Here is a 16,736-nt window from a genome sequence, read left to right as displayed (position 1 = left end):
AAAGCAGTTAGTGTATGTATATAGGAAATCGTGAGTGCATCTAGGTGAGTTGACTGATGAGCAAAACTTGCAGAATCTCATGATGCTGAGTGCATTATATTTAAGTGCTACAAAAAGTAATTTATACTATTGGGATTAAATTTATGATCCAGTTGATTTTGATACTAATTTATGTTCTTTTTCTTTTATGAGATCTAAAACAAAGGTATTTGTGTTTGAGAGAGGGTCATTTCTTAGAATAGGAGTTTTAATGGTAGATCCAACACCAATACCACTGATTTTATGATTAAGCTGATGGTGAAAATCTGTGAAACTGAAAAGGATAGAATACCCTAAATTTTAATCTTTCTATTAAAATGATATGAAGATCTTAGTAATAACTAATAAAGACAGAGAATAAGAGAATATATGCCCTATGAAAGTAAAGATGTAGTCAGTACCTAGCGGTTTCCCAGGTGCTATCAGGTGTAAATTAGTGTCTTTGAAAGTCATCCAAAGTTGCTAATAACTGGCCATCTTTCTTCGAGACAATCCAGCCTTCTGTTTAACAGTACCTATCAAAGAGCATTCATCCAACAAAGACACAAGATAATTAGAATACTAAAATTTAGAAGAATGTTTTAAAAAAGACATCTAAAATAGAGGTAAATAGTAAGCATTCCTGAAATCCTACAAATTTTACAAGTAAAACAGCGCAGTTTTTCTTTATGCAAGAGTCATTTTTGCAAGGAATGTAATATAAGCATAAGCAGATTTACTGTATTTACTGGACATTTTAAAGTGGTCTCTTTTTTAGTTACTTGATCACTTGGGCACTTTGTTTTTGGAACATCAGAAATGAAGAGTCTAGGGACATGTCTTCTGCCAGGATAAAACGGATTAGTTCCACAAGTTTAGCAAAGTCATGCTTGCTTTGACAGCAGAAAATGTGACACACCTAGCTAAAATGGTAAGCACAGGGGCTCTTCACTAATAAAAAAAAATAATAAAAAAAAACTTACGATGTCTATGCTACTACTATACTATACTACTTTCCTGTTTCTCCTATCCTTTTTGTTTTTTCTGTTTTTTTTTTTTTTTTTTTTTTTTTTAAACACCTTATTGATCCTTGCACCTTTAGAACTTTTGTGGTGGCAAGCTAAAGGAAAGTATATGTTGCTGCCAGGCCTGGAAAAGACTCTGAAGCATTCCCAAATAACTGATTCCATAAAGTAAATTAGAATGAAAATACTAGGTAATTAATCTGATTGCATTTTAAATGTTTAAATAGCACAGTTCTGTTTCAGGAGCTGTTTTTCACATGGTGCTCTTTTCAGCTGTTTTTATAGTGGTTGGGTCAGATGGTATTCACTAGATCTGAGAGTTAAATGTGATACATTTTGCTTTCCTGTTGTCTACACTTTTTCATCCTGGACGTCAGAGACCAAGGCTCTGTTAGGCATATTACCTATCTCAATTGATGTTACTGTAATGTTTGTTTCTGTTATAGTTTCTATGGAAATAAATAGGCGTTACTTTCAGAGTAACCTGCATATATTATAATTATCTCCTTCCTTCTTTCCCCTGTTCCTATCTCCTCCCCTCCCCACCTCTTTTTTTAATGGACTTTAGTTTTTATTATGGAACCTTGTCAAAAGCAGTTGCCAACTAGATTTTTGCAATTTTTTTGATAAAATATGTAAATGAGTAGCAAAATCTTGTAGATTACTCCTGGTGATGCTACTTCTGGAGAAATCCATTTTAGTTGGTCTATGTGGACCTGAAGTAGCTAAGACATGTTACATGAAGCTTCTTCACTGCCACAGACCTGCTTTGGCAAGGAACGACCATGTCAGAATATCAGTATTTAATTGCTTCTTTGGATTGAAGTGCACAATTTTTATATTACAAATCCTTTTGCCCAGCACAGAATTTTTTCCTTCCAGTTTAAGTGTCAACACCTAGGAATGAATCTGGAAATTTTTGCCATTGTTGGTAATGCTATTTTAATAGACGAACCTAGCTCTTATTTTTCCAGTGTCACTTAACTTTCATTTCTTGCTTTATCCAGTCTCATGCTTAGTGAATTTGAGATGGAAAAAGCTTGTAGTCATTTAATAGATCTGCTGTTTGATTCTGTGTGAGGAGGAAGATAATCTGTCCCACTTCCTCTCCGATGTCCCGGTTTTGCGGACAATTGTGATGTGAGCAGCAGACAATTAGCAGCTCTATTTGGAAAGAATAAAATGACAGACCTGCCAACAATAGTGTGGACATGTGATTTCTCATTTCAGGAGGATAGCTGAAATTTCTCTGTCTCCCCTCAAATCTTAATCTGAGTGGACAGTGGTAGTATCTTTTTTTCTTCTGTTTTGTTCCTTAAATTGATAGGAAAAAAAGTTGTAATTTTGTCAGAAGCATAAGTTTGAGGGTAGTAATTTAGTTATATCTTGAAACTATTATTTTTTCATTTTTAAGTATTAGCTTTTGTATTTCAAAGCTCATTTAATTTGCCTTGCTTGAAGCACAACCATTGTGCCAGTGGAGCTGGATGCACAAGGAAGTTGATCTGTCAAAAGAGAAGTTGCCAGTTAAACAGACTTGACTTCAAAACAAAACACTTCCTTTGAACGTGTCATCACTAGCTCATTAGAGTATTTTCAGCTCTTAAATGTGGCACTCTTTTTTTTTTTTTCCTTCACTGTCCCTTCTTGAGCATCAAAATGCTTAACAAGTGCAGTCTACAAATATGCTTCCTCAATAATTTGGATGGCCTTCCATAGACATGCGTAGCTTCCACCTCAGGAGATTCTTGATATAGGTCTGATTTCTTGTGGCCACATTTTCTTTTTGGCTTCACCTAATGATAACTTCGACTGCTGGAAGGTGCTGTGAATGATAAGTCATTCAGCCTGTTCTGGCAACAGAAATGAAACGGAGATGTTTCAGTATGAAGCTGAACTTCTTCTGTCAATAAGTAGCACCTGTGCCACAAATGCTGGTGGGCCAAAGTACTGAATACACTCCATAAGTATTTAGAAGTCCAACATTGGAGCATTTTTCTTCTATCTTTTTTCTTTTTTACGGGGAAAAAAAATAATTTCTAATATAAGAGGTGATTTAAGGACGTAAATGTAGAAAGCTAATGGAACTGCGATAAGAAATGACTTCTATAAACTCATATTCACGTAGTTCCACATTACCCAAGTGTGTCCTGAACACTGACAAGCATGGAAAGCATGGAGATCAACCACGTCTTTAGGAAATCCATTCCAGAGCAGACCAGAATAAATTTTTCCTAATATCCATGCTGAACCTTCCTTGGTGCTGCTTTGTACTACTGTCTCACATTCTGTCATTATGAACCTTGTCCCTCTTCGGTTTTGGCTAACTCCCTCTCCCAGCTTTACTTAATATTTTGTCTCATTAGACTACCTTCTGAACACTTCTACTGTAGAAAATGTGCTTACAAGAATTAGGGGAATAAGTGAATAGTCGTCATCTTAGTGCAACGGAAGAAAGAAGTAGCTAGAGATTCTGATTTAAATACATATATAGAAAGACAATATTATTCATCAGTTGTTAGTTTAAAAGACTGAAGAGTGCACTTGAAATGATTTTTTTTTTTTAATGGAAAAACAAAAGAAAACTAAAAGGAACTCAGGGAAGTCATTATTTGGCAATTTTTTAATTAATTTATTTATTTTTTTTCCTGAAGCAAGAGACATTTCATCCTTTTCCCTTTAAGCAGTCAAGAGCTTGGGCTCAGGAGAACCAGCTTTACAAACCTTGTTAAAATCTAATGTATATTCATTAGATTTTATTGTAATTGACCGAACTGATTTTCTGTGCTGCATGTGACTATTATTTCCAACCTGTTCTTACCATCCCAATTTTAGTAGCCTTGTTGTAAACTTTGTCCTACTCAACTCTGATCTGCAGTCCACTTAGTTGGATTGTCTAAGGTGAAGGCAACAAAGAAGTACTTCTAGAATAAAAGTGTGTGTATGTGGTGCAAGATATGGCATGTTGCAGAAAATTGTGTTTTGGACTCAAATTTTAAACAACAGTATTGCTGCAAAGTATCAGCAATGCAGCATGTGAGAAAGAGGGAGCTCAGTAAATGATAGTCTTCTATTTATTCTAATGGATTTAGTATAGCAGTGTCAACTTAATAAAAAAGTAAGGTTTTATTTATTGTGTACAAAATCCTAGGTACTTAATGTCAAAGCTGCGGTGTCCTGCTCACCTCCTTTTTACTCCTGTGGATGTGCATGGAGTTCTGTGCCTAAATAAGCAGGAAAGGCTATTGCATTGCCTGTTTCAAAGTGTTTCAATTAATAGACTTCTTAATTTACTTGGCAGAAAGTAGGTATATGAGTCTATGTATAGGATGTTTTCATGAAAGAATCCTGATAACTGTCATGGAAGAATCCTGGTAGATCATTGATGTTGGCTAGCAAAATTAACTCTAAAATTTCAGTAGCTGTATGAAGCGATGTTAACATATAAAGATGCATTAGAGTCTAAGATAAAACTCAAAAATACGTAACAGAAGTTATTTACACACACTCAAGTCTGAAGGCAAACACATGATAGCCAGTTTTATTAGCTTTGAATGTACTTTTCTATAAAGATTTCTGGAAGCTATCTGATAATACATATTTTCTTGTGCAGTCAGTTCAGAACGAGTGCTACCATTGCACAAACTCTTGTACACATGTGGAGAAAGTTTATCGAGCAGATGTGCAGAGTTACAGAAAAATGTAAATCCATTTCCCAAGAAAACTCACATCTGCCTCCATGTCATGAGAAAGTTGGGCAACTGTATCTCTTCAGAATATGTAGGGTTTATAGCCTTATGAACATTTATTTCTGAAGATGATTGCACCACTTTACTTGATAATTACAGAATAAGGTGTCGTTTTAAGAAATTAGTATTGTTATCTAGGCCTAGATCATGGGTATTAATCTCTATCACCATGCTGAATTGAGTTATTTTTGTATCACGTAAGTATCTGACCAGTAGAAGATGCTAAAGGATTAAGCTTAAGCAATAAGTTCATTGTGCCAGAAAATAATTGCAGAACTAGTAGAGTGACGTTATGTTGGAATATAATAACATGGAAATTACATCTGACATCACTTAACATCCTTTCACTCAGCTAAAAAGTTTGCTAAATCATGAATATATGGTGTCAAGGTGCTGCACTGGTACATGTAAGATAGAGGTGAATTCACAGAAGATGTTCTGGAGGTGATTTTTCTTAGGTCTAACTCATCACTGAAATCATAGGTAGTTTCTGAAGTACAGAACACCTGTCTTTTGTGCTGCCATAGGGAAGGGCTTCCTGCTTATGATACACATATTTATATGACAGAGATGGAAAGATATGAGAGCAAAAGCCTGATGAGAACAGCAAAGTTACTGCAGGTTGGACGAGGTTTGGCCATAAGACATCATGGCAGAATGGAAACATGATTTTTTTTTTTTTTTTTCCAAAAAAAATTTAATTTCAAAATGAAATAAAAACATTAAATTTCAAAACATCTGATCAGCTGCAGTGATATTCTAAAAAAACAAAAATCTTTTTAATATGAACTAAATTTAATTTGTCAATTATACTTAAATACTGTACTGAGCAAAAAGGCAATGAGTATATAAATTATACCTACATTGGCTGACAAGATTTCCTGTAAGTATGTGAGTTGCTGGTAACAAGAAGATGAGAAATGAACACTAATGAAAGGTAATAGGTATTACAAGGCATACTCTGAGCTGTGCTTTTAAAGCATGATGACATTGTTTTCAAATGTACAGAAAAGTCTTTTCTCACTGACTTAGTTGCATTCAGTGTGTTTCGGTTTTTTGAAGTCTGAAAATGTTGGCAAAATGTGCAATCACACTTACTATGACTGGTATTTTTTCCTCATGTCAATTGAAATAGGCTTGCATGTTCATTTTTAGCTTTTCCTTCATGCATACATTTTTCTGAGTTAATGTTTCATATTTATTTTCATTTTTTCCATTAATTTCTTCCTCTTCAGGTGCAATCTAGCTCCCGTGGTGGAGTTTGCTGCAGATGTGGGAAATAAATCTGATTTTATTACCATGAACCCATCAGTTGTACAAAGAGCATTTGGAGGCTTTCGGAATGAGAGTGACAGAGAAAAATTTGTGCGTAGACTATCCATGCTGAATGACAGTGTCCTTTGGATCCCTGCTTTCATGGTCAAAGGCGGAGAGAAGCATGTGGAGTGGGTTAATGCATTAATCCTTAAGAATAAATTGAAAGTGCGAACCGCCTATCCATCACTGAGACTTATTCATGCTGTCAGAGGGTAAGTGTCTGGAAAAGACTGGTCTGTCCTTGGCACAATGAAACTCAAAACTAGAATTTCTAGCAGCCAGAAAAAAAGAGCGCATAAATTGTTAAAATTATTAGCATATTTCCCCTATTGTTGTAATGGATTGCATTTATGATGAAATAAGCTTGTTCGGCAATAAATGTTATCCACTCATTTAGCCCACTGTAATGCAAGCAATTGAAATGCGACAGCACAATAATATTTCTCTTCTGCTTTCATATGCAAAGTATTTTTATGCTCATTAGAGTGGGAAATTGATGAAAAACAGACAGGATTCAAAGAATATTTGTATTCTTAACAAATCAGAGGACAATAAAAGTGCTGTTTGTCCTTTTTTGGGCAAGACTATGGAGTAGAAATACAAATTCAGGCAACATGTTGGCGTTGGATAACAACCATGCAGATAATGAAGTCTGGCAGATCTGAAAGTAATGAGCTCCTTCCCAAAATGCCTAAGACTTAATGCCTAAGTAGCAAACTTTCTCCTTTTGAATTCAGCCAGGTGCTTGGTCACTTCAAGAGTATTGACCAAAAAGATTCACATTCACTCTTTGTGCAGAGGCTTGGTTCTTCAACCTCTTAATCAAACAAAACTCTTAGTTGAAGGCTGCATTGCAAGTATGAGGGCTATACATGAAAAACATTCAGAATACGGTAGTACAATATCTATTTGTTACATGAAATATGACACTGTGATAATTTTCAGCTTCTTTTCCTTGAACTGTCCAATTCATGGAGTTTTGGGAGATGTCTTAATCATTAATTGCTGTGCAAGCTTTATGTATCTGCCTAAAAAGTTTGTTGTGTTACAGCAGCAAAGATGGGAGCAGAGGGGATATTTTCATCTGATAGCCCAGTGTAGTATGAGAACATGAGAATAAAGCTTAGAAATATGTCCTTCTTTTGGGTATTAGGGCTTTTGAGTGTGTTTCTCTTCTTCTGCCATGTCTCAGATAGACTGACTGCTCTGTTCTTCATATGGTATAATTCTGGCACTGAAAGAAATCACTGTCCCTTTTGGGCTTTCATTGATTTTTTCACTATGTTACTCAGTTTTCTGGTGGATAGTTCTTTCATTATACAGTTACAGTTTAATTACTTTTGGGCCTTGATTGTGTTGAATTTTCAAGTGTTCAAAGTGCCTATAGCGCATAGATAAGTGCAGTGGGCTTTGCATGTGTGTATAAATCTGAATAAGTTCACTTTTAAATTACAAGCAGCTGTTCTTGTTCCCATCTGCTGAGTCTAGGCAAAATTGTCCAGAATGAATCGCAATTGAGAATACTCTGTCAGTTGCCCAACATAGGGCCCCTCCAGAGGGCCTCATTTCCAGAAATTAGAACCTTCATTGTCTCTCTGAAGTAAAAATAAAATCTGCCATCACAGTTGTTGATGAAAATTTAGGCTGTACCGTATTTCCACTTATAGCTATTGGTGTAATCTGATGTGACTAGACAAATCTCTTGAATCTTTGCTCTAACTGCTAGGCACTCCATTTTCAGGCTTTGTTGTTTTATCAGGTTGCTTTTGCTGTTTTGTTCTTCTGGGAGGTAATTCTATATCATCAAGTATTCTTTAATATTCTTTTTTGTAATTAAAATAAGAACCAAATAGGAAGATAAAAATTAGAAGATAAATTCGTGCTTGATTTCACCCTTGACTTTATATATAAAGTGTAATGCATGACATGAATGTGTCTTCATGAGTCAAATTTGGAAGTGATGCAGCTAGCAATAATACATTTGGAACTCTTCTTAGATTTTACAGAAAGCAGACTTACGACACCAGTCCATAGTAATGAGGCTTGTATTACAACAAGGTTAAATTTAAGGAGTGAGTATCGTCTCTTTATATGTTGCATTAAACCCTTCTAAGATGTGTTTGGTTTCTATTTTAAATGGAATAGCATGGCAGCATGGGAAACAAATGAGCAAAAAATATTTTTAAATTAAGCATGTCTGAGCTAAAAATTAATGTTTTCTGTAAGTGAACTGATGTCAAATCAGCCCATTTTGAGCAGTAAGACATGGGAGAATTTAAGCAAGCTATGGGTGTTAATTTCAGTTTGAAACTAAAGGACACCTAACCCCATTGCCATTTAAAGCAGTGTGTGCAATGTAGCTACATAATTTTTAAGTGAAATATTCATATTTTATTCTGTTATGTCATATCTTTTTCAAATCTGGTAAACTTATAATTTATGAGCTTATGAAGAGACACTTCCTAAAATACACCTATGAAGCAGTCCTTGTTTCATGAATCTGAATCATGAATTTCATGAATCTATTTATTTTTCATACTTTTGCAAGCTGTGTTTTGCAAGTGTAAGTCTTTGTGACCACATAAAGTAAATAGTGATGACCTGCGGAGGGCCCACGGTGCTGCAAAACAGAAAAGATAAAATAAACACAACCTGAAAACAGCTTCTACTTGGATGAGAAAACAGGAAATCCACCCACAAAAATTGTGTGAAAACACTGCAAGGCTTGTGCAGACCATTCTTAATAGGTGTCTGAGCACATGTGTGCAATTGAGATTGTAAGGCTTATGCTATGTCTTTCAGTGTCTTAAGCCGTAAGAGGGAAATGAAATTCGAGTTGTTGATGAAAGAATGATAAGGAAATCTGAACTGCAGGAGATGTGTTCTGTCGTTTGTCTTCCTTTACATGAGGAAATGACTGTTGGGTAGAGTGCATTGCTCTCAAATATTTGTATCTTAGTTTCAATGCGGCATAATGACCTTTTAATTTACGAATGCTTGGAGCAGTTGTTGTCCTCTAATTGTAACATCTTCAAGCTTCTTTTAACTTCCATACAAATAAAAATTCACTTATTTTCCTTCTCTTGTGTTAATAATACCAAACCATTCTGGCTTTGAGTAGCCATATTTTGGATTAAATAATAATTGATATGAAGGTAGTTAGAACTACTTTAACTTAGACTTCAGTGATAAGAGAATCACTCAGGAAAGTCAGCCTGGTTCATATATTGCTTCCTACATTTTTAAATCATCCTGGTGTAACTAAAGCACAGTGAGAATTTTCTTAGACTGTGCCAAAGACATAATACCAGGAGGATGTACCGATCTACCATACTTAGTTGGAAAATATATGCTTATGGAGGTGAATAAAAGGTGCAGTTTTATCTTTAATAAGCTAAAATAGTCCCTTAGCTGTTTTTGAGAACTTCAGCAGCCTTGCTGGTTTTTGTTTCGAGGGCTACACCACATCCTTATCATTCAGCTGGGTGAAATGAGGCTTGTATTTGAAACGTATTACACTGCAACTACAGGTCTTCATAATCCAAAAATATACAACTCTGTACTACAGGCCTGAAAACAGACTAAAAAGAGCGTGTAACTATTCTTAACAGGTTTCAGTTCTGACTTATTTTTCCTGAAGAACAGACTGCTTATGTAAACGTAAATTGATAATGAGTTATCTAACACACTGACAATTAACTGAAAAACACAGAAATGTAGTGTATTGTGTGCTAAATAATTTAATAACTAATGCTTATAAAGTCAGTCTGACACACTTAGTAGTAATGGAGATCTTGAATGCTGAAGGATGGAGGCTGATGGCCATAAGGCTTGGAAAGGATTGCCTCTATTCCTTTTGTACGTATCACACTGCCACATTGTTCAAGCAAATTAGATTTTTCCTTCATTAGTCTATAAACTGTAAGGCATAGTCAGTTGCCAAAGACAGGACAGTAGTTTTCTTGAACTCCTGTTGTAATCTAGAGTCACTAAACTCTATGTGCTCTATTTAATAACAGCAGTTTTGCTGCAATCGCATAGATCATTGAGATTCTGTCCTTTTTTTTTTTTTTTTTTTTCCTTTTCTTTTAATAAAAGCAATTTTCTGAGCAGTACTTAGTGTTTGGGAGTTGATTTTGATCACATGCTAGCATAAAGTCTGTATTCTGAGAACATTCTGAAAACTTTTTTCTGTCTATTCTTGCATGTTTTGGGTCATAAAAGAGGTAATGTGGTGTTTAAAAAAGAAATTGCTTTTTTTTTTTTTTTTTTTTTGATTCCATGGCTTATTAAACTTATGTGAATGATGTCTTCTCCTCTTCTCCTCTAAAATCTCAGAGAGATTCAAAGTTTGAAGAAGAGATTATATAAACACTAAGTCCAGCGTGGCAGCTAGTATCTTAACCAGTAGCATAAATTTTAAATGGCTGAGGTATACATATATTTAACTTGGGCAGTTTAATACCAAGATGATCTAGTAGTTCCATATGATAATTACTAATTGTTTTTTTTTTTAACTTTTGTACTTCTTGATCAAGAAGTTTGTTTATTGAGTTAAAAATCAGATTTAAAAAGTGTTTGGGGGGCAGTTGCATGATTTCCTCTTGAAGTGTTTCTAAAAGCTCTTTTAATGGAATTTTTAATGTAATTGTGCACGCATTATTGACAAAATAATTGAGGTAGTTAGTACCAAACTGAGTTCAAGATAGAGGTAGAATCTATAAATGAGGAGCTTAATTGATTAAAAGATTCTTCGCTCTCTTCTTTGCCAGCCCTAGGAAGGTTAATTATAAAGTAATTAAGATGAACAAACAGCATTATTATTTTTTTTAATTGAATTTAGCAACAAATTTCAGAAACTTTGATTTATACTGAACACTTTCATTATTAGGATTGTTTTTAATGATCTATTCCAGGTGTTTGATACCCTTTCAAACGTGAAGTGTGTCTGTACAATCTAGTTTCAGTAGCAGAGTTCCACTGGAAGGCTTGCTAAACTGCAGTGTAGGCAAACAGGAACTGAGCTTCCAGGGATCAGAGTCCAGATGCTCTTGTTTATTTCTGATGATGGCAGACAACTAAACCTGGAAAGAGGACAAGCAGATGCTTTTTCCTGTTGGTGCTGTCTTCCAGTTCCCCAGGGGGAGCAGGGAGAGCTGCTGAGGATAGGCAATGTTGATGCATTAGAGGCCAGAGTTAACTCCCAGAGCCCACATCTGCCGGTGCGTATTGGAAGACATGGGCTGAAGATGCGGAAACACCCTCACTCCTGCCAACACTGTCCTTTTATTTTCTGCAGTTTTTCTCATATTTCCTCCCTGTCTCTGCAAAACAAAATTCTCACATTTATCTTAATGTGTGAGAATATTTTCTTGGCTTTTTTCCTGTTGGAGTCATCCCATGAACTATGAGTCACTCACCAGCGGTAAATCATTGCAACAGCTTCACAGAAGATTCCTTCAGGCTTAGGGATACACAACAACTGCATGGGCATCCTGTGGGATTAGTTTGGGCTCCACTAACTTCCTCCTCGCTACTGCCTTTACGAGAGTGGTATTAGACTTGATCCTACACTAAACACAGCAGAATTCCCACTGAAATCTCTGTGTTGTGCCTGTGTAAAGAGTATGCCTTGTCTATTTATGGGCATTTCACTGCAGAGTCTTTTTCCCTTTGTTGGTGAAAGCAAACAGCTGTCGTTTGAGTGGAGTGACCTTTTGCACAGCTTCACCACAGCTCTGGAGCCCTTCACTGTGGGAAATACAGAAGTATTCTGAGAAACTGAAACGGGCAGAAATCAAATACTTCTCCAGCAGCTCTCTGCTAATAAAGAAACAATTTCCAGGAGCAATTGATACTGTAAACAGTTCTGCTCCTTTCTTTACTGCTACCATATTGTTTCTTACTGCTAAAATATGTTCCTAAAGAAAAGATATTTTGAACTACATGGATTGCAGTCACTGCAGAAATCAAGGAAAGAAAAAGATGGCCAATAAACTGAAAATAAGAGCACAGATTTAATACAAAATGAGAAAGACTCTTACATCATGTCAGAAAAAATACTCAATATGTGGAAAAAAAAATCAGATTTCTCTGCTTTCCAGTAAACCACGTTCCTGTTTTCTATAAACGTGGGTGTAGAAATAGCGTTTCTGTGTCAAAAGTATCCTTCTGACTTGGTCTAACCTATTAGTAGAGCTGGCTTTGTCTGCCAAATTCTTTCAAACCACTGGGACACCAGTCGGTCTGGATTTTCAGAATTTATGTTGTGTGAAGTCATTCGCCATGTCTCAAGATCTTTCCCTAATGTGAGAAGAGCATATGGTACTCCTCTTCCTAAGGCTGAGACACCACCAAAGCACCTGGGCCAGTCTCAGCCAGCAGCTGATGGCCAGGGCTGCTGGAATCCTGCATGCCATGAAAGTTACCAGTCTACTTAACTGGCTTAGAGCTCCTCAGTATGTCCTGCTGATTGCTTTGCGCAAAATCTCTTTTCTTCTTCTGTTTTGGGGAAGTTTAGGAAAGATGAGATGTGATGCTTTCTGAGAAAAATAAGTCTTTTTTTTCAATGGGAGCAAACCCAATTAAAGTAGGGGAGGACAATAAGGGGAAGCAGATATGAGGCTGCTCTGAAAGTAATGCTTCCTATTTTATTATGTTGGCCTACAACATCAGAGGTGGACGTTGGTGATATGAAAGTAGAAGTTGAACCTTCCCACCAATATTCTGTTACATGTTGTTGCCTTGTGGCAGATGGTAGCATTCTCACAATGGTATTTGACATGCAAATGCATATGAGCAAAGGTGTGTCACTGAGTTCCTCCATGTGGAAAAAATGACACATTCATTGATGTTTGATGAACATTTCTGGAAACCAAACAGTGGATGTGAACACTGCGAAAGCTGGACTGTGCATGAGTGTGGCATGTGAGCTCTTGTTTGTAATTGGCAAAAATGCATGGCTAGTGGTGGTGACTATGTTGAAAGAAGAGTGTTTTGTAGGTAAGAACTTTCTCTGTCAAATAATTTTACTATGCTTTTTGTATCTGTTCTAGTTTCCATGGAAAGAAATAGGAAGCATGACTTTTGAAGTGACCTATGTTTTTATATTTTTCACAGTCTAGTCCATTTAGCAGAGTAGAACCTGAAAAGTCAGGTCATGATTGTAGAGAGACAACCTTTATTCTTATTTATTTGTTGATAATAAAGCTCTCAGTTGTTTCTTGTATGTGTATGTGTGTGCGTGCGTGCACGTGCATGTTCCTTTTGCTGTGGCAACTGCTTTGCTCCTAAACATGAGCAATGGATGTACTTAGGAATTGTAAAACTTACTCTCCTAAGGTTGAATTTTAGCTTTCAAGCAGATGAGAGCAGCGGACTTGGTTATATGAAAAATAGCAATGAAATTGCTTATTTTCTAGTTTTTGAAGCTTAGTTTGTGGCTGTTAGCATGGCTGTTAGCATCTAAGGAAAGGATAAACTACACATAGTTTATTCACGCACTATATTTACGTTTTGCTACTGATTTGTTATTTTTCAGTTGTTTTGTATGCTCTTTTAATTATTCTTTTAATTTCTGTGTTTTTGAAAAGTATACAAAAGTGCAAAATTAACTAACTCTTATTTGTCTGTATCTTGCTCCTGTAACAATAATTGTTGATGCACAACAGAAAAGCAAATCAGAAACAGTATTCATAGACTGTAAAGGGGGTCCATGGAGTCCATAAAGAGCCGTGTTTAATGGGCAGTGCTGACTGGATGGAGAAGAGTTTCTCAGTACTTTTGATACATGAAGTAAGCTGTCTGTTGGTTCTGTATGATACATGTGTGAATGAGGAAGTTCTGTCAGGTTTACTTTTATTTCTTTAAAGGAAGGTGAAACTTACAGTTCTGCTATTTTTTATTTTGTCTGAAATGGTTGGGTAGAGTTTTCAAAATTCTGTGTATTTATCTTTCATCTTAATGAACTTCTGTGATAAGGAGCAGTTATGATGAGTATCTAGCCAGTAACTTATTTCTTCATATTCATATGATCAGTTAATTTCCAAAGTAGAGTGGAAATTATCAAACAGATATGGTTTTAAAAGATGTGACTAAAAATGGTCTTCTGATTTTCCTGCATGGATGATTCTAAATTTTTCAGTAGAATTGGAGCGCTATTATGATGCAATAGATTCTACTATATTAATATATTTTCCAAACTGATTCTTCAACTGGAATAAGAACTAAAAATAGTTAGAAAAAGAAAATTAAGAAGACTTGAGTGTTTTGTTTGTTTGTTTTATCTTCATTACATATTTTCATAGGGGAAAAAAAAATAGAGAAGAAAGGATACACATACTTCTTCTGGTTCCTTTGTTCTTTGATATACTTCTGAAGGTCCCACTGATTTTTTAAACTGAACTAGAAAACTGTATGCCATGTTTTTCAGAATGGACGATTTTGGCAGAGGGACAGTGATTCTAGCAGGTCCTAACAGTTACCTTTTACTCCAGCTCTAATAATTGGATAGTTTATTAGACTGAATAAACAGTCTGGTCCTTCAGCGAAGTGGTACGCTGGGACAAGTAGTGCCAGTGCATGAATGAGCAGTTTGGCTTGATGTCAGTCATGGCCTCCCATTTTAGTCCACATGAGCTTCTTCAAAAAATGTTTTAACAGGTTTGTTTGAAGTTCCTGGATTCCTGTTCTTATATGGAGAAAGACTCCAATACTTCAGGTCAGAGCTAAGTAGAACTTAGGCATTTTAAAGTTTACCAGTGCTGAAGCTTATCACTACCTTACTTCCAAAGACTGCTTGTGAGGACACACTCTGCCTCTTCCTTAGAAGACTACTTAGACATTACACAAAAAGCACATCTTCCCTCCACTTTGTGAAGTGTACGACTAGGTCTGGCTGGAATGACATTAACGTTTTTCACAGTAGCCCTGTGCCACAGCACACAGATGCTGTGTTCTGGATTAGTGGCTGAATCACTGTTGGTAACATACCACTGTTCTGGCATCAGGGCCTTGTCCTTGTCTTTCTCTTCCCCCACATTGAGCTGGCTTGGGTGGAGAAGAGGCTGGGAAGAGGTACAGCTGGGGTGATTGACCTGAGCTGACCAAGTGTATGTTCCATGTATGCTCAGCCATGCTGAGCATAAAAAGCCAGCAGTAGATAAATATGTTTTTTGTTGTTGTCTTTTTTGTCTTCCAACACAGCCACCACTGAAAGACTGAGTGGCTGGGCCTTTAGTCTGTGTGTGTAAGGTGCTGAGTTACTACCTATGCATAACTTCAGATTTTTTTCCATTTCCTTTGTCTAATAAGCTGCCTTTATCTCAGTGCATGAGTTATCACACTTTCACTCTTCCTGTCATCTCCCCCATTGCACTGGGGAGGCAGTGAGCAGCTATGTGGGGGGAGTGAAATCAAGCAAAACTGAGTTTTTCAGTGGCTAGAAAAGCCTTCTAGTCTGCTTGGTTTGCATCAGAGAATTAAAATACTTGGTGAGTTACAAGATGAGGAACTGGTGAGCATTACTTATTTCATGTATTTGTGAAATTAAAAGGCCAGGCGGTTAGGTCAGTGCTGTAATGTGAACAGAGTTCTTAAGCACTGAACACTTTTGGAAAGAAAGTGGTTGAGCAATCAGGTGACAGTTCTGGATTGTGTTTCTTTGATATCAGAATTCTGACACACCACTGCTCAGTTAGAAGCTCGCTACACAGGGAGAAAGGTTTTAATCTCTTGCCAGTGTCTTCTTGCCTCTGTCTTGCCGTGCACTGTCTTGTGCACTTCCTTCAGCTGATTCCTGGGAATCTTCTTCTCAGGTGTCCTGCTGCCCTAATGCTCCTATATAGACAATGAAGACATGTTTTTTGTGTGTGGGAGATTAGATTGTATGTCATATTCGCTGACAGATTGAGTTTGCTGCTCTGAAGTCTGATTTTGAGATTTGTCCTTTAATCTTTAGCAAGTGAATTTATGGATCACAAGAAAAGAATATAAATTGTATTTGTAAATGTAAAAGAAAATAGTTTTATTTTTACATTTGCTTTTCAGTATTTCTGTTTTGAAATAACACTTGATATACCTCAAAGCATTGCAGACATGTCATTTACATTTCTATTTTTAGTGGGCACAAGTGTAATTGTGTTCTTTGAAGCGTGTATTTAGTGGAGTAGTCAAAGAAAATTAACTTAGAGAAAGCTATTGCTAGAGCTTGTATTTCTTTTTAATCTTAGTTGTACTCTATTAACCAGCAGAGGGATATAGGAGAATTTCCAACCAGACTGAGTAATTGTTTTCTCTTACAACTTGCAAGTGAACATCTGCAAAAGGATCCGAGAGAAGACCCTACAAAGAGTAAGAGCAACTACTGGTTTCAGAACATCTAGGAGGTTCATGGGGTTTTGTGTTGGTTTTGTTGTTGTTGTTGTTTGTTTTTCCGTCTTCACTTCAGTATAAAAGAAGGCACAGTCACCAGAGGTGCTGGAAGGAGAGGAAGTAGTGGGTACGCCGGAGTCATACTGAAACCAACAGGTGGCACGTCTGTCTTATGTCAAAATCTTTATCTTCAGACAAAGCCTGTAACATGCAGAAGGCCTAAAAGGGTAGTATCCTCCTCCTCATGTTCCAGACA

At 36.4% G+C, this 16,736-nt stretch overlaps 1 protein-coding gene across 1 annotated transcript in view; it reads left to right on the top strand.

Annotated features, from left to right (window-relative positions):
* The window catches only part of ST8SIA4 (ST8 alpha-N-acetyl-neuraminide alpha-2,8-sialyltransferase 4), a 55,211-nt gene that overhangs the window by 18,179 nt on the left and 20,296 nt on the right, over nucleotides 1-16,736 (top strand). Inside the window, exon 4 of the mRNA XM_085213307.1 lies at nucleotides 6,028-6,321. Coding sequence (XP_085069433.1) covers nucleotides 6,028-6,321 — 294 coding nt within the window. The remainder of the gene's footprint in view (nucleotides 1-6,027; nucleotides 6,322-16,736) is intronic.

The sequence above is a fragment of the Meleagris gallopavo genome, chromosome Z (assembly GCF_905368555.1).
Source record: "Meleagris gallopavo chromosome Z, MGAL_WU_HG_1.1, whole genome shotgun sequence".
Taxonomy (NCBI): Eukaryota; Metazoa; Chordata; class Aves; order Galliformes; family Phasianidae; genus Meleagris; species Meleagris gallopavo.
The sequence above is the reverse complement of the archived record's forward strand: the minus strand, read 5'-3'. Positions and strand labels throughout refer to the sequence as shown.